At 44.0% G+C, this 27,991-nt stretch overlaps 1 protein-coding gene across 1 annotated transcript; it reads right to left on the bottom strand.

The window, feature by feature from the left end:
- Positions 1–3: 3 nt before the first annotated feature.
- Positions 4–27,690, bottom strand: LOC139655335 (myosin-9-like). The gene is made up of 43 exons (XM_071532717.1): positions 27,483–27,690; positions 21,590–21,780; positions 21,112–21,252; positions 20,741–20,897; positions 20,470–20,497; positions 19,847–19,940; positions 19,292–19,312; positions 18,165–18,257; positions 17,950–18,013; positions 17,735–17,833; positions 17,210–17,353; positions 16,920–17,015; positions 16,715–16,791; positions 16,257–16,451; positions 15,915–16,088; positions 15,457–15,630; positions 15,107–15,221; positions 14,515–14,702; positions 13,875–13,996; positions 13,611–13,680; positions 13,330–13,490; positions 12,320–12,428; positions 11,648–11,779; positions 11,222–11,428; positions 10,785–10,922; positions 10,272–10,395; positions 9,987–10,158; positions 9,421–9,633; positions 8,804–8,948; positions 8,463–8,669; positions 8,119–8,223; positions 7,800–7,952; positions 7,117–7,365; positions 6,656–6,868; positions 6,102–6,314; positions 5,724–5,885; positions 5,097–5,225; positions 4,826–4,914; positions 3,015–3,138; positions 2,326–2,534; positions 1,765–1,873; positions 1,357–1,529; positions 4–1,080 (listed from the first exon to the last, which is right to left on the bottom strand). Exons 2-43 carry the CDS (start codon positions 21,773–21,775, stop codon positions 972–974), a joined length of 5,883 nt encoding a protein of 1,960 aa, XP_071388818.1. The 5' UTR covers positions 21,776–21,780; positions 27,483–27,690; the 3' UTR covers positions 4–971.
- Positions 27,691–27,991: the final 301 nt, after the last annotated feature.

Below are 27,991 nucleotides of genomic sequence, written 5' to 3'. Positions count from 1 at the left end.
TATTTTGTCAATTTATTTCAATATGGCATCTGATAAAATATGAAATAGCCTTAAAACATTGGCATCAATATAATTATATATAATTTCTTTGACAATACAGTATTGGGGTATCATCCTTGACCTCAAAAATATGTGGCAAACCATTGCAAAACTAATGTGCAGATAGAAGCCCCTTCTTCTAGAGTAAAGTGAGAGTGACTACATAATGACCCACCACCAAAAATGAATAAAGTGTAAAACCAGTGACAAATGGTACATCAGGCTAGCTATCATAGATATATTATAAAAGTTTGAATACATTTTTCATTACCTTGCCATTTCGTTTTCTTTTAACTCTCTTAATACCATGCTGAAGAACAACTAAACATATTCCAATCTTGTGTCCAAATTCTCTGTTGGCAGTGTGCAATTTTGGTGGAGGTAATAAAATGATTGAACTGAGAACACAGTGGGGGGAATGTATACAGTACAAATACATGGATTTTTTTACCAACATTATCAAAGACTGCATGTGAAAGACAGTTTGCTACTGCATCAAAACATCCAGAAGACCCAAAATTGTGTGCAAAACAAAGCATAAAATGACCAGTGTGTTGTTTTCAAAATGGCAAAGTAACAGCATATAAACCATAAAAAGTGACTGCAATGGCTTGATACGAGAGCAGTATAATTATAGCTCCAAACAATATTTTATGATACACCAGCCAAGTAGAAAAATAGAGCAAGAAAAAGTATTTGGAAAGAGATTGTAGAAAAACAAGTATGACTCACATTCACTGAGATGAGTTAGATTATTTGGGCAAATATAAAGATAAATGCATTATATGGAATGTAATAATAAGGCTATGGGACTGACATCAAGGGGAGCAAAAGGCTGAATCCTTTCATAAAATCTTTGTCTGATGGCTTGTTCGGTTAATGTGTAGCTATCTTTGCATGTTGACTGACAGCTGGCTGTTGCTCCGTCCCGTTCACTCGGGCGCGGGTTCGGACGCCTCGGTCTGCAAGTCCGCTTCCTCGTCACTGTCCAGGCCGGTGCGGGTGAGGACACGCCGCATGTTGAAAGGCAAGTCCCCACGTCTACAAAACAAACAAGAGTTGGTGGTTTAAACACGGGTCATTCCAGTTACCACTGAAAATGCTGTACGTTAACGGGCAGGTGTATGAAAAGTGTATATGAAGTTATGTGACAGATTGCACAAATTGGTGAAGCAACCTAATAAAAAAGGTTTGTAACCACCTACACCACCGAATTGTACATTGTTGGCTGGACAGTCAATAAAAAAGGAAGACACTTTGGATAAAAGGTGTGCACAAATGTAACACATTAATACTTGAAATGTTAGAAGACGCTACCTGAGCTTGCTCTTCAGGGTGCTGACTTCGCGGTTCATGGCGTCCGCCGACTCGGTGGCGTCTTCCAGCTCCCTCTGCAGCTTCCTGCGGTAGGCGTTGGCTCTCGTCACCTCCTCCTCAGCCTCCTCCAGCTGACGCTTCAGCTGGCGCATTCGGGTGTTCAGCTTGTCTGCCTGGGGAGAGAGGGTTCACAGTATGTGTAGAGCATCAGTGCATCAATGCATACACCAACATCAACCATACAGCAAGCTCCACAAGGATTCAAGTCTAGATCATATTACAGTCACACCTTTCTCTTCTCCCTTTGGTGATGCAGAAACTAAAAACTAATCCAAGCGCTCCCCACTTTGCTTTGTGTGCGTTTCCTTTATCTGATTCATGAAAAGGAGGATCAGTGATTAGGCCTACCTGGTCTTTGTGCTGCTCCGTGTTGCGCCGCTCATCATCGATCTGCAGCAGCGCCTCCTTCAGCTTCTTCTCCGTCCGCCTGGCCAGCCTGGACGCTTGCTGCCGCTCCCTGAGACAGGAGGAGAACAAATGGCCTTGAGGAATCAGCACAGAGTCGCTCTACTCTTTGAAAGTACAAAAAGTTCCCAAAGCAAGAAAAATGTATCCGATTCGCTTTCGAACATCCTCCGAGTTTGCTCACTTAACTGACTCACTCACTGCCCATCTTTCCTTACTGAACCAATAATACACAGGAACATATATTGCATTTCTGGAAGGTTCTAGGCCATCTCAAACAAATGCAAAACTCTGTGAAAGGATTATAGCTACTACGAGACAAGACAAACCCAAACATGGACTGGTCATAGCGCACACACACAGAAATGCTACAGAGAAATTGAACTCTTTTGAAAGAAAGAAAAAGGTCTGGTTTTCTTTAAATCATGCTCCATGTTTGTTTGCTTGATTGACCGTCTGACCAGTGTAACCATCACCGTACGGCTACTGCGCAGCGGCACTCACTTCGACTCGATGTCCAGCTGCTCTTCCAGATGAGCTATCTTAGCCTCCAGGGTGGCGATAGAGGATTTGTACTTGGACTTGATGGTTCCCTCAAGCTCCTGCAGCTTCAACTTCAGCTCCTTGTTCTGGCGGTCCAGCTGGGAGCGCGCCCCCTCCAGTCGCTGAGAGGTACTACGCTCTGCAGCCACCTCTGTCCCCAACTGCTCAGCCTGAGGTTACAGACACACAGAGGGACACATACAGTTGAGAGACAATGTTTAAGGTCAGCATATCTTAAAGTGGTAATCTGACAAATTAGTCTACTTGTTTTTTTAAATCTTTGGTGCTAAACTGTGGTTGTTTCTGAACTGCACTTTCCAGCGATCACCTGTCAATCAAACACTGTATCCAATACTGTGATGTGTTTTTCCTTGGATTTTCGGTTGATCAAGCTGGAGTCTCTGTAGGTTGGTGCTCTTTTCTTGGTCTGGTGGCTATCACTGCTCATGCTAACTACCCAGTTCTTCTACCTACCATTACTGCTGCCAAAATAAAAGTAAAATGCATGACCTATTTCACACCCAACACTTCAATTTAACTTTCTACAGTAGCACCTTGCTGGACTCCAGCAATGAAACTGCTGCTCTCGCTCGCAAACGAAAGGCAGAGCATTAGCCACGACAATCAACATAGCTGAGATATGCCCTTACCTGCAGTGTGGTTCTCCTCAGGCGGTCGTTGACCATCTCAGTGTTGACCTGCTCCTCCTCCAGCTCCTCCTCCAGCTGGGCGATACGAGCATCCAACCTCCTCTTCTCATCTGCCGCCAGAGAGCTGGGGAGGGAGTGAGGAAGAGGAGAAGTGGCAGTTCATTTGGAGGGTTGAAAGAACAGATTTCCCAAATGAATGCATTTTAAATTTATTTTGTAGCACAATAAATAAGTCAAGGGGGTTGAATACTCATTATAGCAATTGTAGTTGCATCGTATTATCAGTGAGAATTAAAGAGGAGCAGCTTCATTTTAGGGTTGCACTGATACCACTTTATCACTGCTGATACCATTCTCAAATACTAACCACGTTCTGTCCAAATAAAAGTTTAGGTATTATTATAAACATCGAACAAAAAGTTCGGAACTTTGTGTTTGGTAGATTATTTCTCTGTTGTAACAATGCTTCTTGGCAATACATTTTATACCGTTGGAAAGCCTGTTTATTTCCCTTTAAATGGTGCCTCATTTGTAAGGAACATGCATTTGTGGGATGAGCAGCACAGCTGAGTATGTGGGTTGCGCTCATGAAAAATTTGCCAAATCTTCTCTGCCAATGCCAAACAGCTTATTCTGCTGTTGCTATTGACTCTTGTTTTGAGCTTCCGGTACCCCCAGGTGCTGACAATCAGGTACCTGATTGGCACCTGCACTGGAACCTGAACATGTGGAGGAACGTTATGTTCAGTTGGATCGTAGGGTCAAAGTGTGGAGAAGACGGGGAGAACGCTATGCTGATTGCTGCACCGATAGAGTAACACCTTTTGGTGGAGGCGGTGTGATGGTGTGGGGCGGGATCTCCATCACTGGAAAAACGAGGCTTGTCATCATTGGAGGCAATCTCAATGCAGAGAGATATCGAGATGAGATTCTGCAACCAGTGGCAATCCCATATCTCCACAGTCTGGGACTGAACTCCATCCTCCAAGATGACAACGCTCGCCCCCACAGAGCGGGGTTTATCAGAGACTACCTCCAGAATTTGGGAGTAGAGAGAATGGAATGGCCTGCCAACAGTCCTGACCTCAACCCAATTGAACACTTATGGGATCAGCTTGAGCGTGCTGTTCGTGCTAGAGTGACCGACACAACCACGTTGGCTGACTTGCGACAAATCCTGGTTGAGGAGTGGAATGCCATCCCACAGCAGTGTGTGACCAGGCTGGTGACCAGCATGAGGAGGAGGTGCCAGGCTGTTGTGGCTGTGTATGGTTCTTCCACACGCTACTGAGGCTCCTGACTGTTTGTTAAATGAATAAATTGTAAAATTGCCAATATGTCTTGTTTCTTCCTTGTTACTGATAGACTTCAATCATCCAATCCACCAAACAACACCAAACAAGAGTCAATAGCAACAGCAGAATAAGCTGTTTGGCATTGGCAGAGAAGATTTGGCAAATTTTACATGAGCGCAACCCACATACTCAGCTGTGCTGCTCATCCCACAAATGCATGTTCCTTACAAATGAGGCACCATTTAAAAGGTAAATAAACAGGCTTTCCAACGGTATAAAATGTATTGCCAAGAAGCATTGTTACAACAGAGAAATAATCTACCAAACACAAATTTCCTAACTTTTTGTGCGATGTTTAGTAACCAGCATTAGCTGATTACTTTTAGTCAACAACATAGACTTGGACCATTAGGTTAGATGGATGAAAACGATGACTGTGATTTCTCCCACATGAAAACTGAGATACAGATTAACACATTCTGTGTGTTGTAGCTGTTGTTATTGTGTGGTCCTTACCTCTTGGTGTTGAGGTTGTTAATCTCATCCTGGAGCTCATCTCTCTCGGTCTGGGCCTGTCTCTTCACTCTCTCTGCAGTGGCCAGGTCCTGGAGGAAGCAGGAGAGACGGGTATTGTTAAGACTTCAATGCCTGATACTGCTGAGGCCACTAGGACAACTATCTGTACACAATCTGGTGAGTACTTACTTTCCACAGAGAAAACAGAACAACTAACAGAGGGTACTGATATGGAACTGTCAGTTGTGCTTTTCCAATGTGACTTTTATACCTCCTGGAGCTGCATGGCGTCTGCCTCCATGGTCTTGACCTTCTTCTCATTCTCCTTGGCCTCGTTGAGAGCGTCGTCCCTGGACACACGCAGCTCATCCAGCTCTCTCATCAGCTCTTTCATCTGGGCCTGGGGAGTGGAGGTACAGACAGCGGTGCAGAAGTTACACATCGCACTATGTGACGGGTTCATTCATTTCTAATGACCACTTCTCACAACCAGTGCACATTGTGTGTGTGTGTGTGTGTGTGTGTGTGAGAACAGTTGGCTGCTGTTGAGCATGCTTCTAATCTTTCCTTCTGATTATGCAAACACTAGATGGCAGCAAGGCTTAGTTTTAGGGCAGTGAGGTACGGTTAATCTTTTCTGCCATCGACTCATCTAAAGTGTTATATTGATTTCACAATCAAACATGGATGAAACCGAAGAATAGACTGCTAATGATAGTTCATGGGTCTTTTAAACCATGTTAAAGTCATGCCGAAACAATAAACCCAGGAAAAAAGATCAAACTTTGGCTCACTTTCCCAGTACATATGCTCTTACTTTTGTGTGTGTGTGTGTGTGTGTGTGTGTGTGTGTGTGTGTGTGTGTGTGTGTGTGTGTGTGTGTGTGTGTCTGTTTTACCTGCAGTTTCTTCAGCTGTTTGAGGGCCTCATCACGGCCCTTGTTGGCAGTGTCTATGTGGGCCTCAAGCTCTCCTAGGTCCAGTTCCAGTTTCTTCTTGGCCGACAGGGCCTGGGAGCGCTGCCTGCGCTCGTCTTCCAGCTCCACCTCCATCTCACGCACCTGGAGGGGAGTGACACCATATGGGTCTTTGATTTTTGATTTAGTGACTGTCACACTATGTTTCAACAATCTTTTGGCAGTATTTGTGCACAAAAATTTTTATTTTGGTGATAAACTGAATACAGAAGACTTCTTTTTACCCAAAGCATAGCCAAACACACAGAACATCTTGAAAAAAGTGATAGGGTACTGCCATTTTGGGGCCTCCTTTCCTACCTGTCTGACCAGCTGTTTCCTCCTCTCCTCTCCCTGCTCGTCTCTGGCCTGCAGGTCCCGGTCAAACTGGGCCTTCATGGCCTGCATGTTGACCTCCAGACGCAGCTTGGCGTCCTCCGTGGCCTGCAGCTCGTCCTCCAGCTCCTCCAGTTGGACTCTCATCTCCTCCAGCTGCTGCTCCATGCCACGCTTCGACCTCTCCAGTTCATGGACCTGAGGAAGAGGGACGAAGAGGAGGTTACATTGTCATTCATGCAGTATTTGTGCCATTTCCTAATCCTGATTTCTGCTGAGGGGAATTATTGGCCATTTTTATTGCTTCAAAAAGCTAACAATGTATCATTGTCTTTAGAGTAAGGACTCAATGACTCAAGGTAGGAGCAGCTGAAAAAAAAGAGAATTCTAATGGCCTCAAAATCCTGAATCATTATGTAAGAAACATTTCTAGTGTTGAATCTCCCGCAAAAATCACTTTACAGTCTAAGCCAGACCCAAGTCATCCCTTTGCAACTGTCCATGCCAACTCCACCAATGATGCCAGTGTTTGCTCTTACACTCTTGCCGACATCGTCCTTGGAGGAGACCAAGTCTTCCATCTCGGCCTTGAGCAGCTTATTGGCCCGGTCCAGCTCGTCCTTCAGGTCTGCCAGGGTTTCCAGGTCACGGGTCAGTGTCAGGGCACGCGTTTCCTTCTCCCTGGCCTCAGCCTCGGCCCGGTCACGCTCCTCAGCATACTGGGTGGAAATGGTCTTCTCCTCAGCCAGCATCTAGAAAAAGGGGAAAGCAGGAAGCAGAGTAGGAGAGTCCACATTGAATTACCTCATGTGGAATGAAGTAAGTTCTACTGAGCTGAATTCGGTCGAACTGAAAGTTTGTGGGTGAAATGAACAGTAACATTCAAGTAGATCGAGAAATTTTGTGATCTCATTTCTAATCGTTATTTCTTTCAAAAGACAGTGACGGACTATACACAGCTTGTCACAGCGATAATGTCTCTGCCTTGGGGATACAATACCTGGTCAAACTTCTTCTGCTTCCTCTCCAGGTTGGAGACGATCTGCCTCAGATGGTCCTGGTCCACCATGAGGTCGTCCAGCTCCTGCTGTAATCGGTTCTTTGTCTTATCCAGTTTGTCGTAGGCTGAGGTCTTCTCCTCCAGCTGCTGGGCCACGCCGTCCATCTCCCGCTGGAGACGCTTGCGGCCCTCCTCCGCACCCTCCAGGGACAAGGCCTCCTGCTCCACTTTCTTCTTCATCTCTGCCAGCTGAAGACAAAAGTGAGGAGAAAGGGCGGTGGAAGGACAAGTCAATCAAGTGTGGGCAGGTTGAGGGAAATGGTGACTCCTGACTAATAGAGAATCAGGGTTAAAGTGCAATAGGAAAGGAACTCTTGTGTGAATTGCCACCTGACCAAGGGTTGGAGTCATTCCTCTAAGAATAATAAGTAGACTACTGATCTAAGACCACTAGTGTTCACATGACAACAATAAATAATAAAAACTACGAAAAAACTACTCTGAGGTAAGCTCTTGTCAGATCAGCACTCACACTACTTTATACATACAGATCCAGGACTACAGTGCAACTACATTAATAGGAAAATAACCAGTTAATGTGATGACACGTGTGCAATGTAGAGCAAATGTGAGGCCTTTGCTCAAGTGCACTGAGAAGACACAGAGCCTGACGGTGGACCGACCTGGGATTGGAGGCTGTAGACCTGCTTCTCCACATTCTTCTTGCTCTCCTCCTCTTCCTCCAGCATCTCCCGCAGGTTGTTCTGCTCGTCCTCCATCTGCCTCAGGCGGGTGGAGAGGGAGAGCTTCTGACGGGTCTCCTCCTGGAGCAGCTCCTGCAATGAAGAGAAGAGACGGCTCAGGAAAAAAACATCTTGAACATTGCGTGCACGTTTCTGTGCATAAGAATAGTCTCTAAAACATATTTATATCTTCAGTTGAATTAGAGAAAGTGAAAATGAGAGAACGGGTGAGAGAATGTGTGTGCACGTGTGTTCGTACCTGTGCATCCTGCATCTGAGACTCCACAGAAGAGAAGTCCTTGCTGGCCTTGATGCTCTTGCCCTCCGCTTCACTTAAGAGGCAGTTTACATTTTCTAGCTCCGTCTAGACATGGGATAGAAAGAAAGAACGAATTTGTGAATGAATGCCACATTAGCATTTCCTCTTACCCACTCACCCACCCATCCACCCAAGCAGTCAATCCATCCATCGTCATAGAAATATTAACACAAAAGTCATCCAACCTCTCCCCACCCATGCTCTACACTCCCTTGCCTACTGTCTAAGCATTTACCCAGCCGTCCCACCAGCAAACCAAATGTCAGACTCCAGTCCATCCGTACCTGCATCTTGGCCACCTTGTCGGCCAGCTCCTGCCTCTGTCGTTCACTCTCTCCGTGTTTGACCTGGAGTTCTTGAACTTGAGCCTCTGCCTTCTTCCGACGGTGTTCAGAGTCTCCTTTACCTTGGGTCAGGGTCTTCAGCTCGATCTGCACCTCGTTCCATTCGCTCTCCAGGGCCTGCTTGGCTTTCTCCACCGATACCTTGCTCTGGAGGAGTGGCACAAAAAAGAAAGACACATTACTTGGGCTTGTCAGATGTTTGGGGACCATTCCACAAAAGATAGAAGATAAAGATGCCGCTTCTCAATTCTGAACACAGATTTCTTTCCGCTTGTTTTTACCCTCTTGGCCTGTTCCAGCTGTTCATTGAGCTCGTCAAAGGACTGGTTGTGTTTGTGTCTCATGTCAGCCATCTGCTGTTCGTGGAGCTTGGCCTCTTCATCCAGCGTCTTCTTAAGCTGGGTAACCTCCGTCTCACGCTTGCTCCTGGAAAGGAGTTGAGTGAGTGGATGAAGGACAAGAGTATGAGAAAAGAGGAATAAAAAGAGTAATTACATCTAAACAACCACATAAAAAAGACATTTACATATCCTTGCACAACCTCGTTGTTGCCTTCAAATAGATATGATGAATCATTGTCTTTTCATATTGTTGCATATAATATCATGTTGCATATCATATTTTGTTGTTGTATAATATACACCAACATGAAAACAGCAACAATTACGCTTTCTATAGCATCCTTGTTGCCTTCAAATTAGGGCCTGAGAAACTGCTGTCATGGTACAACCTCCCTGTTATCCTCATATAGATACCACAGTTCATATTTCTCCTCACAGATGTCCAGATTCACATAATGGCAGGTGGTGAAAAAAAAGTTCTCAGAAGTTAAGATAAGCCCGCGCCTCTGGAAAAAATACCACATAAGCTTCTCCAAAACCGTGGAAATCACGGTTACCTCAGCTCCTGCTGTGCTGCGGTGGAGTCCAGCGTGTCCTCCAGCTCAGTCTTCAGGGCCTCCAGCTCCTCTCCCAGGTCCCTGCGGTGTTTCTCGGCCTTGGAGCGAGCCAGTCTCTCCAGTTCCAGGTCCTCCTGCAGCTCGGAGATGTGGGCCTCCAGCTCCCTGATCTTCTTCTGGGCCGCGTTCTTGGCCGCAGCCTCCTCCTCTATCCTGGAAGGGGAAGAGGAGGGATGAGATTTACACTAGAGGTAGGTCTAGCATCTTGGAAATGAGAACTGACAATTCATAATGCTGTATGACATGGATTTTATAGCTGATAGTTGCCCTTTTACAATGTTTTAGCAACCTGTAGCTTTCAAAACTGTAGCTTTGATCATTTTTAAATGCAACCTCAGCATTGTACAATCCTAGTGATGATTTTGCCATTGAAATAACTGGAGAAACCAAAATATTAATGCCATAAAAATGTATGTATTCGCTACAAATGTGCCTTAAGACTGCACAGAATCAGTACTCGTTTTGAATTGAAAAACTTTCCCGAAATGTCTGTGTATGGTCCTGACCTGGCCAGTGCAGCAAGCAGCTCCTCCTCCTTCTTGGCCAGCTGGGCTCGGAGCTCGGCGATCTGGGCCTGCAGGTCCGCCATCTGGTCATGGAGCTCGGTGGAGTCTCCCTCCAGCTTACGACGGTTCTTCTCCAGCTCCTGACGCTGCTTTTCCTCCTTTCTGAGACGATCTGAGTGTCAGAGAACAGAGGACATGGAATTCCTCATCATCTCAGTGGGTCAAAAGAAAAAAAACAAGAGAAACAAAAAAAAAAACACAATAGTGTATACAACAAAGACTTACCCTCTAAATCAGTGATCATGGCTTCGTGTTTATTCTTGAGCTTCTGCAAGCTCTTAGACTTCTCTTCCTCCTCGGTCAAGTTGGTGGTAAACTCGGAGATCCTCTCCTCCAGCAGCTTCTTCTCCTGAGGATGACAAAACAACAAATGCTTACAGCCAACTACTTTTTCTGTGCTCATTAGTGTCGACAGCCAAGCATAAAACAAAGTCTGTGTCTACAGTGTAGCTCAGCACATGCAGGCCGGCTGTAATCCTTCTGATATTTAACTCTGCTAGACAATAACCAGATAATTGACTATACTACATAATACATACAAATATTTAATCTCAATAAGTACACGTTGATTATAGGCTATAGTTCGAAAATATTTTTGTCTGTCACTGTCTCCTACTTCCCCCCTTTTCTTTCTATATCAAACTGAAACCATGTGCATATCTTGGGCCACTATTTATACCTCAAAAGTCCAAATAAAAGTTCCCAACAAGGCTAAATAAACATGCCATTCTGTCAGACCTTGTTGAGCTTGTTGTTCTGGTCGTCCAGCACCATGACATCCTCCTCTATCTTCTTCATCTTGGCGTCCATGGTGACCTTCTCCAGCTGAAGCTTCTGTCTGGCTCCCTCCTCCTCATCCAGCTGTTGCTCCAGGTCCTGCATGGAGAAGACAAGCAATTCCAATGTTTATCCCATAATTTAAAACCTTTACATTTACTGTGCATTGCATTGTAGGCATATGCTATATAAAATCAAGTTTGATTGATTAATTGACTGATTTCCAGGCCTAGTTGTAAAATAGTATTGCCAACAAAAGGAAGTTGTAACTTTAAGGAAGAATCCACCGTCTGAAAAATGCAAAAATTGCAAGATACGTCGCCAATAGCTGTTTTTTTAAACCGTGTTTAAGTGTTTCGAGTGGATTTTTCTTTTATGTCCCACTGAATCTGACTGACCGTGATGTTCTGTTGCATTTTCTTCCTCTCAGTGTGCAGCTGGGTGACCCTCTCCTCCTCCTCCTCCACGCGGGCCTCCAGGTCATGGAGGATCTCCTCCAGCTCCTGCTTCCTGGTGGCCAGGCGGGATCTCATCTCCTCGGCCTCCGCACACAGCTCCGTCTCCGCCTGGAGCTGCTCCTGGAGGGCCAACTTCTCAGCGTTCAGCTAGCAGAGGGGAGGGGGGCAAAGTGAGATCGGTTACCATAACAGTCATATTTTCATGAGTTAAAATCTACATTTGCCAGGTTTGGGGGTTGGCACACACAATCAAAACCAAAAATGTAAATGCAAATCTAAAAATAAATTGGTCCACTTTCACAGATATGGAATAAGACTGACCCTAGATTAAGCCACTATTACAAATTTGCTGGGGGAAACTCATACCTGCTGTTGCTTGGCCTCAAACTCCTTGAGCTGCTGCTCAGCCTGCAGCTGTTTCTCCTTCACCTTCACCAGCTCTTCCTCTTTGGCAAACATCTCCTCCTCCTGCCTGGTTACCTGCAGCAGGGGCTTCACCTGGCAGAAACAGACAATATTCACCAAGGTTATTAAAGCAGAAGGCGATACGAGGAGCGAATGAAAAGGCACTCTGACTTTTCGCAGTTGCTACCATGTCCTCTTCAATGTGTGCTGAAATCTGACTTTCCAAAATTTGATAAATTTTTTTTTTTAAATCCCCCAAAATGTCCCAGGACCCCACTCAGCAGTTCAGAAACCAAATTGTATTGGCAAACAATTAAAAATCAACAGTGGTATCACTGGTCACTCCGTCTACCATATCTATACTATAATATGATATATAACTCATAATCATAATATATATTTTCATATTTTATCATATTTCATATGTCTTAGTCATAACTGTGCTACTAACAAACAATATGTCAGCTGGCATGCTACAAACACACAAAAGCAAGGCAACATATCAACATGCTAAGAAAGCAACTTCTGATATGTTCTCTTCCCCAGTTATTGGATTGCGTGAACGTTTTGGTGCACACTTAGAAAATGAAAAAGCAACTTAAACTGCCTTCATTAATCTCCTTCCATCTGTACCTTGGTGAAGAGCCTCCACCACTGCCAGTTCCTGAGTTTGAGGTAGGCGGCACAGTTCCTCTGGATAACCTTCATGGCTGTCAGCTGCTGCTGCCTCTTGGCAAAGGCTCTGGAGTAAACAAAAAAAGAAAGTAAATAACATAAGACAGACAATGTACTGCAACTTACCATAGTCTCTTGATTTCAATACATACAGATGACATTACAGATGTGTAACCCAACAAGTACAGATTCTATACAGTCCCACAGGTCATTCATGGCAATGAAATAAACACCTAGTTATCAGTTTATTTGAATGTGATCTCAGCTCTCTGGCTTCATAGTTGATCAGCTGCCTTCATCTCTTCTGTGGTGAATACAGTAACATTAGGTTACTTGGCTTGGCTTTAGTTAACAACTAAACCATTAGTAAGCAGTGCTTATAACATATTACATACATAGAGGCACTGCTTATAAAACATCAATTTTATAATGCCAGACTATATGTTGTCTTACAATCATAAAATCACCACACATGGCTGTATTGCAGCAGTCAATGCAAGCTAAAGATGAAGAACCCAGAACATTCTCTCATTCAGTAACGTCACGTGAAGTAATTTTGTATACAAGAGGATTATAACAGTTGTGTGAGAAATTGCAGCTAAGATGTGTAGATTTATAGTTGAAGTTAAATTATCACAATAAGACTTATTTGCTTTTATTAATTAGATACTGCTCAATAAAGAACAGACATGATTTGTACAAAATGATCATCACACCTTGATGAAATTTCTCATCAAGTGTCTCAACCCTGACTGACCTGTATTTGGCTAAAGTCCACAACACCATGGCAACCATGCCATGGTACGAACTAATGGACAGTTTTGATTAATGAAGCTATTCTGGTGTGTTTCTTCCATTCTACTTGCAGGTCACATGTGGCATACATCAATGTATGTGTTTTTGATACAAAATAAATTTGATATGAAATGTTTTCAGTGTTGTGGATCAAATGAGTAAATCCCTCGTACTTGCGGGCCACATATCCCCTGCACCAGGCCTGGAAGCTGATGATGACGTCAGTGATCTTCATGTCCCTCTCCTCCTCCAGGTGGGCCAGGACCCCGGCTCTGAAGAACACTTTACTCTGACCGATGCGGAACAGGTTGGGGTCCAGCTCCAAGGCTTTGATCTGAGATGGAGAACATTAACATTGTGACATTAAGGTGCTGACAAGTCAGTAAGATAAGAATGAACCTTTTGTTTCACTTATGGAGAAATGGTGATTTTTAGACTAATTTATCAGTCTTACCATGAGCACACAGGCTTGCTTGCCATCCATAAAGCCTTTGGGAATGGCATTTGGAGTGAGGATCTCATACCTGAGAGACAGGGAAGCAGTTACAGGAAAGAGTGTTTCCAGTTGTGGATTAAGAAAGGCGGTTGTTTAAAGGTAAACCATCTCAATGCAGTAATTCCTTCAAGGGTACAAGGGTCTAAACCTAAGTCTAAAACTGAAACAATATGTAAAACACCAGAAATGAGAGTAATCTGTGTATCTCCTACTGTATGTTACCTCTGTCTGAACTCCTGGAAGACGATGCGGTTGGGGAAGCCCTGTCGACAGATGCGGATCCCCTCTAGGACTCCGTTACACCTCAGCTGGTCCAGAACCAGATGAGGCTCCAGCTTACCAGCCTGAGGGAGGAGACAGATACACACAGTACCATTACAGAGTTGTTCATGTGATCTGTCCTTTTTATATAGATGGGTAAACAAAACAATTTTTAATTCTCCGTAACTGTGTATTAAACTGTGGGTCAGAACCCAAAATGGGGTTGTGGCTATTATTCTGGTGGGTTGCCACATGTCAAGTGAAGCAATATGTTCTAGTGAGTCTGTCTCAAGAAGAGGCAATTTTTTTCATTTGCCTCTAGGGGCTGAAAGGGTTAAGATCCCCAGCATTCAAGAGCCATTCATCTCTCATTCTTCTCTTCTTTATTACTGCTGGCTCTCTAATGTGCAATAGAGCTGGTATGCCAACGCACATTTTTAATTCACCATATATTTTGCTCTCCCTCGCCACCATTTGGACACCTGTCATAATGAGTGTCCAGTGTTCACTCGTACAGCAACATAAGGCTCATGCATCAGCTTTTGGCAACAGCTGCACCTCGGGTAAAATGTGACAAATATGTTGTTGCTGCGTTCTGTACCTTCTTCTCGTGGTTGGGGATGATGCAGCGGACAAAGTTAGGGTTGGTATTCCTGAGCGTGGCCATGAGGTTACCCAGCTGCTCCTTGTACAGCTGGCCCACAGTGCGGAACATGCCTTTGCGGGTTTTGAATGCGCCGTGCATGGAGTCCGACATTCCCATCTTGTCCAGGCCAACAATACGGTCCACTGAGAGGACAGGGAGAAGTACATCAGAACAACCGACCCATATGTTTCATTAGGGTATTGATGGAGTAGTCTAGCAAGTCCAAGTAGTCTAAATCAATCTGTTTAAATGTACAGAGGAAATTAAAGTAAAAGTTTGAATGTCAAATTGAGTTGCACTTGTGTATGGAAAGTAATTATCTCGACTGCAGCTCTGTTTACCCGACACAAGATGGTCTTGCTCTTCCAAAATGTAGTTGTAGTTGCAGTAAATTGCTAGTTAGGAACGGTCTGTTCTGTGATTGGTTCATTTTTCTGGCATTATACTGGTAATAAACTAAAAAGGTATTTTAAGCTATATTAATATGCTTAAAATGCCTACTTAATGCTACACAGTGTGCATTTTGAGATGCATGCAGTCCACTTACTGTCTCTCCACAGGTCAGCAATAAATTTATCTGTAGACTGGTTGAGCAAAGTGGCCACACACTCATTCAGAGGATCCATGTTTTTCATCAGCCACTCATCGGCCTTGTAGTCCACCTGCACCAGAGGAGAATGTAGATGTAAACACTGAGGTCCATCATAACATTGTCAAGCTATCCCAGACAATCTCCCTTTATTTGGTTTATGTCTTAATGCCCTGTCTTATTTTGAAGCACATTGCAAGCATTTGTAAAAAAATATTTATATAAATTTGACTTAAGTTATCGACCGATTCAACAATTCATCTAAGAAGGTCATCTGTAGTGAGAGGATTCCCTATAGGCGTAATGACCTTTCCAGCGTAGTGGATAATGCAGAAATCAACGTCATCCTTGAGTTTCTTGGGCTTTTGGAACTTGGGGCTGCCGCCCTGCTCCTGAACCACCTTCTCCACAAAGGTCTTGTCGGTGGCCTTAGGGAACCAGCACTCCTCATCCAGCAGGGCCAAGATGCCTGGAGGTCCGGCCTGAGAGGAACAGAGGGAACAACAACCAGAGGAGGACTAGTCAGTCGGCAGCTCAAAAGGAATCCTGACTGATTTAATAAGCCGTTTGCAGCTTTATGTACAACGCATGCTTCAACTTGCATGGGACAACTATTTGCAGCTGGAAACTAGGTGTCATCTGCAGATGGCCTGAAAGCAATCCTTAAGCTGAAGTGTCACTCCAGGTTAAGGGTGGGTAGGACAGATATTAGTGCTGCTAGTGTATAAAGCTTGTGGAGGAATAATAACTGCGGGAGACGTCTTACAGGTTTCTCAATAAGGTCGATGCAGGGCTGCAGGTCGAGGCCGAAGTCGATGAAGCTCCACTCGATGCCCTCCCTCTGGTACTCCTCCTGCTCCAGGATGAACATGGTGTGGTTGAAGAGCTGCTGCAGCTTCTCGTTGGTGTAGTTGATGCACATCTGCTCAAATGAGTTCAACTACAGGAGGGGAGAGAAGAAAAGGGTTGATGAGAGGGAGAATGCAGAATTGATCATCAATTTATTATGTTTTAATTGTGGAAATATTCTCAACCATAAAAAGGTATATCTTGAGTCAAGTACATCTGTGGTTGGAGAGGCAAGTCTCTCAAGCCCTAAGTCCCTTACCTCAAAGATCTCAAATCCAGCAATGTCTAGGATGCCAATGAAGGAGGCTCCCTGTCTCTTGGTCTTGTCCAAGGCCTTGTTGATCCTCATGACCAGCCAGCGGAACATCCTCTCATAAGAGGCTTTGGCCAGAGCCTCAACAGCAAACTCGGCCTGCTCCTGGGTCTGGGCCTTCTGGACATAGTCCCTGCCAACCTGGATTACATGAGGAGAAATTAGACGAAACAATACTTCAATGTCATACTTTGATATTGAAATTTGTGACTTGCCCCTAACTGCACATTTAAGTTATTTGCATGGAATCTCTGAAATTGTCTCATTGATTGATTCATTTGTGCGTTCATTTGTTTTGGGTTTAGAAACTGACATCAAACATCAGATCAATTCCCAAAATGGCATCCAGTTAATCTATTTATACCACTGATTGGTAAGGAATCACTGTATATTCCCATACAGACCTTGATTCTGGGGGACAGGATGGCTCGTGTGAAGTCAGTCACATTCATCCCCAGCAGATGACACACTTTCTGGGCAGCTGGGGGTAAAAAAAAACACATAGAGGTCATGTTGGAGGGTGAATAGGTAGGTGGTGGATGAACTGGGAAGGTTTGAGCGAAGGCAGTAAGAAGGTGTGGTATCATGGACGTGTGTGAATGTGTGTACCGGTGTCATCAGGCATGGAGGCCTGGTCAGAGTGACGCTCCTTCTTGAAGCTCATATTGCCCAGCTGCAGCACGGCCGACACCACCTTCAACAGACCTGACCAACAAACAGAGAAGAGCTCAGTGTGTGTCGGGAAGAAGGAAGCATATCACATTGTGTTACACTCAGGAAATGGCTGGAAATGGCGCTATAGGTAGAGACACGGCATTTCATATGAATTTAATAAATACTCAGACACATTCATTGACCATAAACAAGTTACAACAAATGGACAGTGGGGGCACAGCTACCAGTTCTTTCCTCTTCTGGGATGCTCATGATCTTGAAGGCATCCATGGTCTCAGTGAACATGTCCTTGTCCTGCTGGCCGGGGATCGTCACGTTGCCGTTGGACAGGAAACGGTACTTGCTGTAGTCTTCCAGACACAACTCAGCTAGGCAAGGGAGAAAGAGGAGAGGAGGAGGAGATTATTCATTAAAAATTAAAGTTCAACTGAGGGAGTTCTACTCTTGCCTTCACATGGGACTGATCAACTCTGCATGGCTTGGATGCAGGAGAGAGTAACCTCAGGTAGAACACAGTTCCTCTTCCACTAATATAACTGAACTGAGAAACGGGAAGCTCTGATTTCAATCATGGTGGCCTAGCCCAGCTATTTCCTCATGTATTTGCCAAGTTTCACAAGGATTTGTGCTTAATGAAATGTCTTGGCTCTTGACAGTGCATGTCTCACTCAGTCATTAATATATATGCCCAGCTCTGTGTATTTGTCAAGTATAATAGGGATTCGTGCTCTAATAAAATGTCTACTCACAGCGCATCTTGTCCCCTGCTCCTGTCAGCATGTAGTAGAAGACATGGAAGCTCCTCTCGTCTTTAGCTTGTCTAATGGCTCGAGACTTCTCCAGCAGATCTGACGGCATTCCCGTCAAGGACAATGGCAAAAACAACTGCACCGGAAAACTGTATATTTAAATGCAGTATAGAAGGAATCAGAAAATAAAAGAAGCAGCATATTTAAAAAGATACAAGTTTCAATGTTGGCTCCGACAATGTATCCATTGACATCAAAGTTGATCCTGATGAATTTTCCCTACAAGAGAAAAAAAGAGAAAAATTTGACACTTTTGAAAATGGTGTTGTGATAGTATTTGCTAGTGATAAGCAGCACTAAAATTAGATTTCTGGTTGACTATAGAATGATATTTTAAGAGCGGATGGAATTAATTTGAGGCTGCTCTTACGAATCGGGAGGAGTTGTCGTTCTTGACGGTCTTGGCATTGCCGAATGCTTCCAGGATTGGGTTGGCCTGCAGCAGCTGTTTCTCCAGTTCACCCTGGCAGAGAGAAGACAGCAACAACAAACTGTAGACTCCAACAATCCTTCATCAGGACTCTTTCCCTTGGACAACATGCATTAAATCATGCATTATTTGTGTAGCATAGCAGTTATTTCATTGCTTAATACACACACACAAGCTTTGATAATGTGCAATGTCTCATTGGGCTTGTAAAATAAACAAAAAAAAAGAAAATCAGGCTGCACATTCAAAAGAATAACCTCGGGGGATGTTATCATTTCCCAATCAACCATCACACACACACACACACACACACACACGCACAAACAAAGGCAAACATTAAATCCTGCACATTCCAACACACATTCCCCAGGCACAGCAAGCCTACTCAAGCACAAAAACCCTGTAAAACCATCCCTGTCCATGCAGGCACGAACAAGAGAGCGCGGCGAAAAGCACACGCGAGTTAGCCGAGATCCCCAAAGGAAATGCGGGAGTGCACTGTGACACCCCGGACGAGGCAGGTACTAGAGTTTACAACAAAGACCAATTCAAGGCTGACCAGATGGGGGGAACAATGGCTGCTGGGTGGAGCGGGATACCTTCACCAAGTACCAAGGTGGAGTTCAGTGTTTCAGACAGACCGGAGATAGGGTTACCGCTTAACTGCTCTGGTGTGTCACTAGGCAGCTCACCGCCGCAAGTGAAAACACCCATTGAGAAGGTGTATCTCTTTCTCTTTTGAACCCATTTCAGACTCTTTATACGGAGGCGAAACTATCTGGTCAATTAAAGCGACTATGCAACCCAAATCTAAACATCTAATACTCTAAAAATGTAATAGGGGAAAAAAGGTATGGTCATTTTAGCTTAGAAATTGCAACTCTTGCCACTTTGCATTTATGAATTCTTGTTATTTGTAAAGCCGCAATCCCTTTTAAAAACATTCTGAATGCGTTTCCCTCAATACCCAAGGCAGGGAAAGTGAGACTTTGCTGTTAGTAAAGTAATGCATGAGCAAAAACAAAATCAGACGCCAAATGTTTACGGAGTCAGAGAGATGAACTCACATGTGACAGTACTGCACTGCCCTAGAGATGGGATGAGAAAAACAAAAAGGAGAGAATTTAACACATTTGATGCCACTGCAGTGTACAGATTGCATAACTATAGAGTATACCTGCTGCCGGCTCCATTCAGAGCCATAATGAAGAAATGATTCATGTAAGATTTCACAGACATTCTAGTGAAGACGCTACACACAAGAATAACAGCACAAGTTCACACACACACACACACACACACACACACGTTCTGCTTCACTTCTGGTCACTGCAGAGAGGCGAGGCGGGCAGGTCCAGGCCTGAAAGAGGAATGTTAGGTAGAAGCCACACAGCACAGAGGTTAGGAAGTTACAGACTGGCTAAGTACTAACATGGAAAACTACAGAGGCGAGGGAAAGAACAGGGAGGCAGGGAGAAGCAGGGAAAGTAAGAGGAGAATAAAAAAGATGAGGGTGGCCTGGTGCGGTCTTTCTTCATCTTCTGAGACGAGGCACCATGGGGAAAGAAGCAGAAGGAGGGAAAGAGGGAAAGAAAGAGAAGGAACAGCAGGACGTTACTGACCTGATCTTTCTTGGACTTGAAAGATGAGGCAACGTGGGCCAGATACTGGATGACTTTCTTAGTGTTTTCTGTCTTCCCTGCTCCTGACTCCCCTCTGTGGGGAAAAGACCAAACATGGGAAAACAAGGGAAAGATTAAGATACAGAATATGTAGCATGCAGAAGAGGTTCAAATGTAAAAAGGTATACTGTAATATACTTGCAATATGGCGGGCTATTGAGACAAATTACTTTTGTAGAAATATTGATTTTAAGGCATTAAAAAGGTATCAAAAAGATACAGAATGTTAAATTCTCATAATTACAACTCAACTGTTATTACCTATATTTTTACTGAAGAAATGAATTGTGCAAGTCTATCTAGAGAGGCAGATGGCCAGTAGAAATGTTAAAAACAAAGTAATAATAAAAAAAAAAAATGTATTTCATTCAGCATTGTAAGGCTTTGAATAAAGTTTTGAATGTGAGGTGCCAGAATCAGTATTAGTACTAAAAAAAAACATACCTGGCCCCATGATAATTCGTATGCAGTATTGTAAAAATAGATAATTCAACTAGAATTAGAAACAATTACATTTCTAAACCAAATCATGGGGAAGATGCGAACAGAGAAAAGTGACCTACGTGCAAAGGATGGACTGGTCCTCACGATCTGGTAAAGGAGGAAATAAAGTGGGATGATCAGGATCATGAAACACAAGTTGACAACTTGACATCATTCAAAAACACAAGCAGTTGAGGCAGAGCTCGGAGATGGTTTGACATTGTTGTTTTTGCGTCAGAAAGCATGTGTTTACACCCTGTGTGGGTGTTTGAGTGTGTGTATACAGTATGTACTGGTGCATGTTGTACTACCGCCAAATAATGTGCAATACCGCCACACCCCTTCTCCTACCCTGCATCATGCTCCTGTAGGACGTGTCTGTGATGGCGTAGATGTGGGGGGGCATCTCGTGCCTCTTCTTGCCCTTGTACATGTCCACTATGTCCTCGCTGTAGATGGGCAGGTACTTGTACGGGTTGATCACCACGCAGAACAGACCCGAGTATGTCTAGGCAAGAGAGAAAGGGGGATTGTCAGAGTAATATAAAAGAGGTGGGTTGTAACATCATGCGTGCACAGTTGAAAATCATCCAATCTGTCGCAAAGAGAGAGAGCGAGAGAAAGGGATGTGTCTGATACATGTGTGTTCATTCAAGCGCACATGGGCTATATGTGTGTGTGTGTGTGTGTGTGTGTGTGTGTGTGTATCCACCCCAACTCACATAGATGAGTCCAGAGTAGTAGCGGTCCTTGAGGTTGTGCAGCACCGAGGCCTCGTTCAGGCAGGTGAGCTCGGCCATGTCCTCCACCTTGCTGAACTTGGGCGGGTTCATCTTCTGGATGTCGTCCTTGTTGACCTTCACCTGAGATGAGCAGAAAAAGGAAACTTGTCAAGTACTTCCTGGAATGTGATTGAGCCACATGAACAGACTCTGAATTGAGGATTTGCTCAAAGTTGGAGGCTTGATAAGTCATATACTGCATCTAGACTCACAGATTCACTTTTTTATGAATTTATAATCTATATATATATATATAAATATGTATAGATTATATAGAGAATATAAAATCTGAAAAATGGTCATTGTGTACTTGCCAAGGTACATGGTAAAACTGACTTACCAGCCAAAGCTAAAACCTAGCAGCACATGGCTGGTATTAACTTTAGAGTCCTGATGCTACGACTATTTTGGTCCTCACCTTCTTGCCAGAGTCGGCCAGCTCCACCACACACTCCTCCCCATGCTCCTCCTTGACGGAGCCGGCCTCGAAGCCCAACTTCTCCGAGGGGATCCACACCAGCTTCTTGGTGGCCCAGTCGGCCTGGGCCAGAGGGTTGTTCACCCCGCTGCGGTCCCCGTACAGGAACTTGTCTGCATCCGTCATGGTGGCTTTAAGAGAGAGCAGGGGAAAAACATATTTAGGACGGATTATCAATTCCGCAGGACGTTTTGACTAGGCTGTGAATAAACCTAAGAGAGAAAGTGAAAGGGGTTTTTCACAGTCCTCAATTAGATCCTGGCTCAAGATTACACACTCAGTAATACATCCAGTTATTCAATTGCATCCAATTGGTGAGTGCAGGGTCTAACAAGTCAAAATTTTTCAATACGGGGAGAATGTGATGCCTATTATGTGGAAATACCCCAATAATTATATTATAAAATTCGCTGATGATACTGTGATTGTGAGCCTTCTCCACAAGGACATGGACCCTTCTGTGTGCCACGATGAGATAGACATCTTCATCAAGTGGTGTGACACCAACCATTTCATTTTAAATGCCACCAAAACACAGGAGATGGTCTTTGACCGAGGCAAGTGACTGACCATGAGCCAGTGGTCATCAAAAACCGGACAATCATTCAGGTGTCCTCGTATAAATACTTAGGTGTCCACATAGACAGCCTTCTTTGCTGGAAAATACACAATGATAACCTGTGCAGTAGACTGCAGCAGAGACTTTACTTTCTAAGGCGATTGAGGCTGTATGGAGTGAGCAGCCAGATCATGCTGATGTTCTGCCGGGCAACCCTAGAGAGCATCATTAGATATGCAATTATAGCATGGTTTGGCAACCTAACAGTGCAACTGAAAAGCAGGCTTGCCAGCATGCACAAAATGGCTATGAAGGTAATAGGAAGAGAGAACATGAGCCCATACAGAGCCTTTACAAGCAGGCAGTTATGAAACAAGCAACAAAAATCATTGTGGACTCTCAACATCCCCTCTTCTCTGAATACGAACCTCTGCCATCAGGAAGAAGACTCCGTGTGCCAAAGTGCAAATCAAACCACTTGAAGCTATCGTTTGTTCCAGCCTCCATCAAGCTGCTGAACTCTAATGCTAAATCTTAGTGCAATAGACCAATGTGCAATAAATACACAAGCACTTAGCACTTTTGCACTTTAATTCCTACAGTTTCTTTTTAAGCCGTCGTGTTGTCAATGTCAAATGTATAGTCAAATGTCTTTTTTATGTCTGTAAGATGTTTTTATGTGAAGCAACAGTCTAGCATCGGGTCAAACGCTTCTCATGTTTTGTGATGTTTTTTTATGTGAAGCAATGGATCATAGCACTGTGCCCAAGACAAATTTCTACCCTACTCTACTCTGTTTAACCTGGCAGGCAACAGAATATATGAAGCATGTGGCCACGACTATTTTCTGTCCTTATTAGTCGTAGTTATTCATGAGGAAAAAACACACACACACACACACACACACACACATTCTGCTGAGGTGATGCAGATGTCTGAGTAGCAAGGTTCTTAAAGTTTTTGAAAGGCCAAATAGTTATTAGCCATGTTTTGATGCCACTAACCTGTAATGGAGGTTTTGCTGAATAAAAACTGCAGGCTACTGGTGGAATATGGTAAATTCTGTTAGATTAGCCCTACACTATGGTCTTGAAAATTTGGGTTCCTTCGTTCCATCCATTTTTGGGTTCCAAAAAGACTGAAAGTTGCTATATTACATGAATCACAAGCAAAACATGAGTGATTTTTACGGCTACCCTTCCAAAGTCAGCCAAAACCCCTAAATGGTGTTATTCAGGTCACTGCTATAACTCCTCTCCGGGTTATTTAATAAACATACAGGTGTGTGAGCCGAGTTACAACTTGTTCGTCAAATAGCATATTTACAGACAGGTTCTCATTTCCTTAAGGTATGTTTTCAAAAGGACTGGAGATGTTACGAGAGCGTCCCGTCCTTGAGATATTGTATGACTATGAAACTTCCCAAAACACCTTCCACTAGAACTTCTTGACATCTGACTAAAACCAAGTGTGTACGGATCACAGAGAAACTTTCATCTGAGATATACGTGTGTGTGTGTGTGTGTGTGTGTGTGTACGCACTCGCACACACTGAGAAACACAACACACTCCGGGGGTGTTAAAATTTACTGCAATGCCACAGTAATAAGAGGTGCATCACGGGTTTGGACACGTAAACCACCACAACAGCTACTTTTTTCCCCTTTGTGCAGCTTTATTATTATGAGCATGCAACCCGTGATCTATGGCCTATAAAAGAAATTACAAAAAACATCAACAGTAAACATCATTTTGTTATCCATCTTCCACACTCTGTTGGTACTCTTTCCTGAAGGCATTGTTTTGATAATGTTCTGCTGGCGACAGGTGACTGCACTGTTGCATTAACACAAACCTCAGTTTTACTTTCTGACCACGGTTAGGAAGATCCAATATTGTCAAACATCATTAATGTCACTGTATGACCTGAGGGGCACCGCAGTCAGACAAAACAGCTTCACCTGTCCATCCCTTATTCCCCGTCTGGCCTACATTCCTTCCTCACCCACTCATTAGAAAGGGAATTCCACAAATTCCCGACTCCGTCTCCCATTCCTTTGCTTTACCAATTATCCCCACCCCTCTCTTCGGATCCGTCATTTCCGTCAGGAGCCTGTTAACTGCTTGGCTAATAACACTCCCAATTGCTCTGCTGATGGACAGTGAAGCTGGCTCTGTGCACCAGAAGCCTCCAGTTGCCCCTTATGCAATGGGGCCGACGGAGGGATGCCTTGCTTCAGATCAGGACAGTCAGAGGCAGGGAGGAATGTCGGGAGCAAGTCCGGGCAGAAAGAGAAATGTCATTATCTCCAACCACACCCTGGAGAAAGATTCTGCCTTGTTAGGAAAAATAGAATTAAAATTCCCTTAAAAGATAAAATACCATCTTCATCCAACTCCTCTGCTTTCAGCAGCTGTTGTCGTGCATTTTCTCTTTGCGGTTTGCGAATAATGTGGAATTTTGTAACATCATATGCAGGTGTAGTATAATTTTCCAAAGAACAGTATCATACCTCTTTAATTATTTAAGGTTTCATATCCAACAGTGAAGACATGACAATTTAAACCAAGGCTGTCAGCAACCTTTAAGTGAAACCAAGCTAAGCCTCAATCAAGGGAGATAACGTTTGTACAAACATGTGCACACACATCATCTGAGCCGTCACCCTCCTCTCAGGTACAGAACAGATGATGCCTAGAGAGAGCAGGAGACCAAGTGTGAGGAGAGAGACACAGAGAGAGAAAGAGATAAAGACAGAGAGAGTGTATGTGTGTGTGTTTATATAAAGAGAGGGATAAAGGGATAAGTGCATAAGGTGTCATCTGTGTCTCTCTCTAAGTCCATTATGTGCTCAGACTCTGGAAGAGCAGTGGGGGGAGGAGGAGGAACAGAGTGGCATTTCTATTGGTTTATCATGTGCCATGTAGCGGACACCTAACACAGACATCCTAAAGGAAAAGTGGGGCCTGCTTTCTTTCAACAACTTTAAGAGAAACTGCAGCAATCCCAGAAGTCAGATAAGACTAAAAGCATCACCCAAGGGACTAAATGTATGATTAGAATTAGGACAGAGCAAATGAAACCATTAAACACAGAGCCTAAACAAAAAACTGACCGACTTGTAACATTCACATGCATGTGGCTTCACTCTGAAAGCCATCCATGGGCTAACTTCCTCAGGAAGTTGCACAAACTGCCTTGCACATTTTGACACTCTCTGGTTCTAGATAGTTGCACTACTTCAGTCTTTAGGTCCATTCTTTAGTACCAACTCATATTCTCATCAAAAGAGAATGACAGCACAAACATAACCCCATCAAAATCTCCTCCAGCCTAGCTCCAGCACATGGCATAATATCCAACATACAGAGTGGATTGCACTGATGAGCACTAAGCCTCAGGCTCCAAAGGATTTCCAGTAAGGATTTCAACCGGCATCTTATGACCGGTTTATCCATGTCTGGGCCCAGTGTTGAGACCTCACCAGATTCCTTCACCTGGTTGACCTTACTGACCCTAAGCCTTGGGAGTCTTTTGATTTAGTCAGCAATACAGATGGATTGCCATTGTATGCATGGGACTATCTAATTTAATCTGAGGCTCTGGTGTCCCTCGGGCCAACCGTGCCTCCTCTGCACGTTTTCAGCAGCGTCTCCCGTCTCCTGCTCGCTCCTGTTCTTGGCTGCGAGTCAATCCCTGCTTTATCCTGGCTTCCATGGCTCTTACCAAACACAGAAAACACACATGGCCCTGTACTGACAAGCCCTGCCATCTGCAGCCTGTCTTCTGATAGGGGTTTGGCGGGGTGAAGGATTGATAAGGGCTGAACAATGTTTTGGTACAGGATAGGGGTTTGCTATGATGTTTGAGTCAAAGTATTAATGCAGGGAAGGGCAGGATTTGTGATTACTGAAGTGTTTCGCCCTTGGGTTGGAGTGGGGTGGACTGTTATGCTTGCTGAAGATGTGAAATAGGCGGAGGAGGTGGACCAAAGTCAGCTATAGCCTTTTAGGGTAAGAGGGTGGTCATGACGTGCGCACATTTCATTGGCCAGCACCATTTATGAAACACGGATGAGCTTGTATAGCTGCAGATGTAGTTTCTTGGCTGAACCAAAGGAGGAGGACTACATTTTGATCAGTAATGCTTTTGCAAGTGGTGACTAGAAATAAGCCCCAACTTGTACAGTCACCAGGCTTAGGAGAACAGAAGAATCTCGACAAGACATGCCTAATCTATCCACAGAAAAGACACTAGCCAGTACCAAAGCCAAAGACTAGTTCTTCATTGTGACTGTAGGCTAATTTTATATCCTGAGGGCAGATACACATCAGGGTGTGTTATGGCAAAACGAACCTCCAAGGTTCGAGTGAAGTGCCAGGTACATCACTTGACAAAAGACAAGACAAACAAATAGGGCACATTAGAGGCCTGGCCCAACTAACCTGAACTAGGCAAATACCACAGGAACAGGCCAAGGCCATTACTGTGAATACCTGCGTTCAAAACATGCATTTGAATACAACAGGCCAGGCATGTTTTTCCTGTATAGCATGGAGGAGGTTAGGCTCTTAAATATTATAATTTCAGTCTAAATAAAGGATGAGGCTCAGCAGTAAAAAGTTATGTGTTTATAAAGGCACTGATGAAGTGGAGGGTAAATCCACCTAAACTTTTGTTTACCCACCGTTTTATTTGCAGAATAGGGTTTATCCACCTTTTTAGGCTGACAGAAATATCTACAGTATGACATAAATTTATAGTATACATCCAATGATATCAAACTCATATCAAGTCATGTGCTTATATGGTCTTGTGAGGACAAAGCATAAATGCTTTCTGGAAAACAAAACAAAAAAGTTGAAAAAAAAAAAAATTTGTTGTTGATTTGTTTGTGGCCACACATGTTTTGATTTACCAAAGGGGGAGTGAGGCTGTATTAGCCATAAGGAAGTGTCACAAAGTATCAAAAAGATTTGACCCATTTGAAGTGCTGCTAAACGTTGTAATTGTCCGACATAATGCATCATGATTCAATTGGAGACAATACAGTAATTGAGCACGCGCAGGTTTAAAAGGCTCCTCTGCGTCGCGTGATGAGAACACCTGGCCAGGCGCGCGACGTTTCTCATCTCATAAAATCAAAACAACTATTTCATTTAACGCTGTACTCGACATTTTCAGGTAACCTACACACCATCAGCTGGTTTAAAGGTAGATACTGTCACCCTATATCTAGCTTTGGAAAACTAAAAAAAAAAAAAAAAACATACCTGCTTTTCAGCTTCAGGCACTATAGGTGAGCTCGGTTCGTTTTTCGCTGTCCGTGCTTGCAACAGCCAAGTCCCGCTCGACGTCAAACTCCACAAAACACGAAGCTGCACAGCGGAGTTTCTTATCTCTTTTTCTTCACTTCGGCAGGTCCGTCTCTTCCTCTCTTCACCTCCCTCTCTGCTCTGTCGTGCGGTCCAGCTGTCCAGGCGTGGCTCAGCGAGGATGGACGGTCTATAACTTTGATCCGCCCAATTTTATCATTCACAGGTAAGTTAAGCGCCCCGCCCCGCTCGGGCTATGCTGCCTTCAAGTGCTCCTCGTAAACTCCTACGTGTTATCGCTCCATTCAGGTGCTTTTTTGACATAATGACAAAATGGACCCTGAAACAAAAGTAGTTTTTATTGTGGTCGTTTTTTAATTTTAGAAATCAAGAGGCACAAAGCTACTTTGTGCTGCAGCATCATAATAAAGAGGAGGAAATCAGCACTAGGCATGTAATTCATGTTT

This window comes from Centroberyx affinis, unplaced genomic scaffold (assembly GCF_046629955.1).
Source record: "Centroberyx affinis isolate AG114_WGS23_722 - 3 ecotype Tasmania unplaced genomic scaffold, CSIRO-AGI_Caff_v1 ptg002237l_1, whole genome shotgun sequence".
NCBI classification, from domain to species: Eukaryota; Metazoa; Chordata; class Actinopteri; order Beryciformes; family Berycidae; genus Centroberyx; species Centroberyx affinis.
The sequence above is the reverse complement of the archived record's forward strand: the minus strand, read 5'-3'. Positions and strand labels throughout refer to the sequence as shown.

What these genes read in the sequence shown, in the direction of transcription:
- LOC139655335 (XM_071532717.1), bottom strand. Translation starts at nt 21,775, where the DNA reads ATGACGGATGCAGACAAGTTCCTGTACGGGGACCGCAGCGGGGTGAAC. An exon ending in GCAGTGCAGTACTGTCACAT is followed by an intron (nt 18,258 to 19,291) that starts GTGAGTTCATCT and finishes TCTCTCTGCCAG; the next exon opens with GGTGAACTGGAGAAACAGCT. An exon ending in CCCAGAAGAGGAAAGAACTG is followed by an intron (nt 17,016 to 17,209) that starts GTAGCTGTGCCC and finishes TTTGTTGGTCAG; the next exon opens with GTCTGTTGAAGGTGGTGTCG.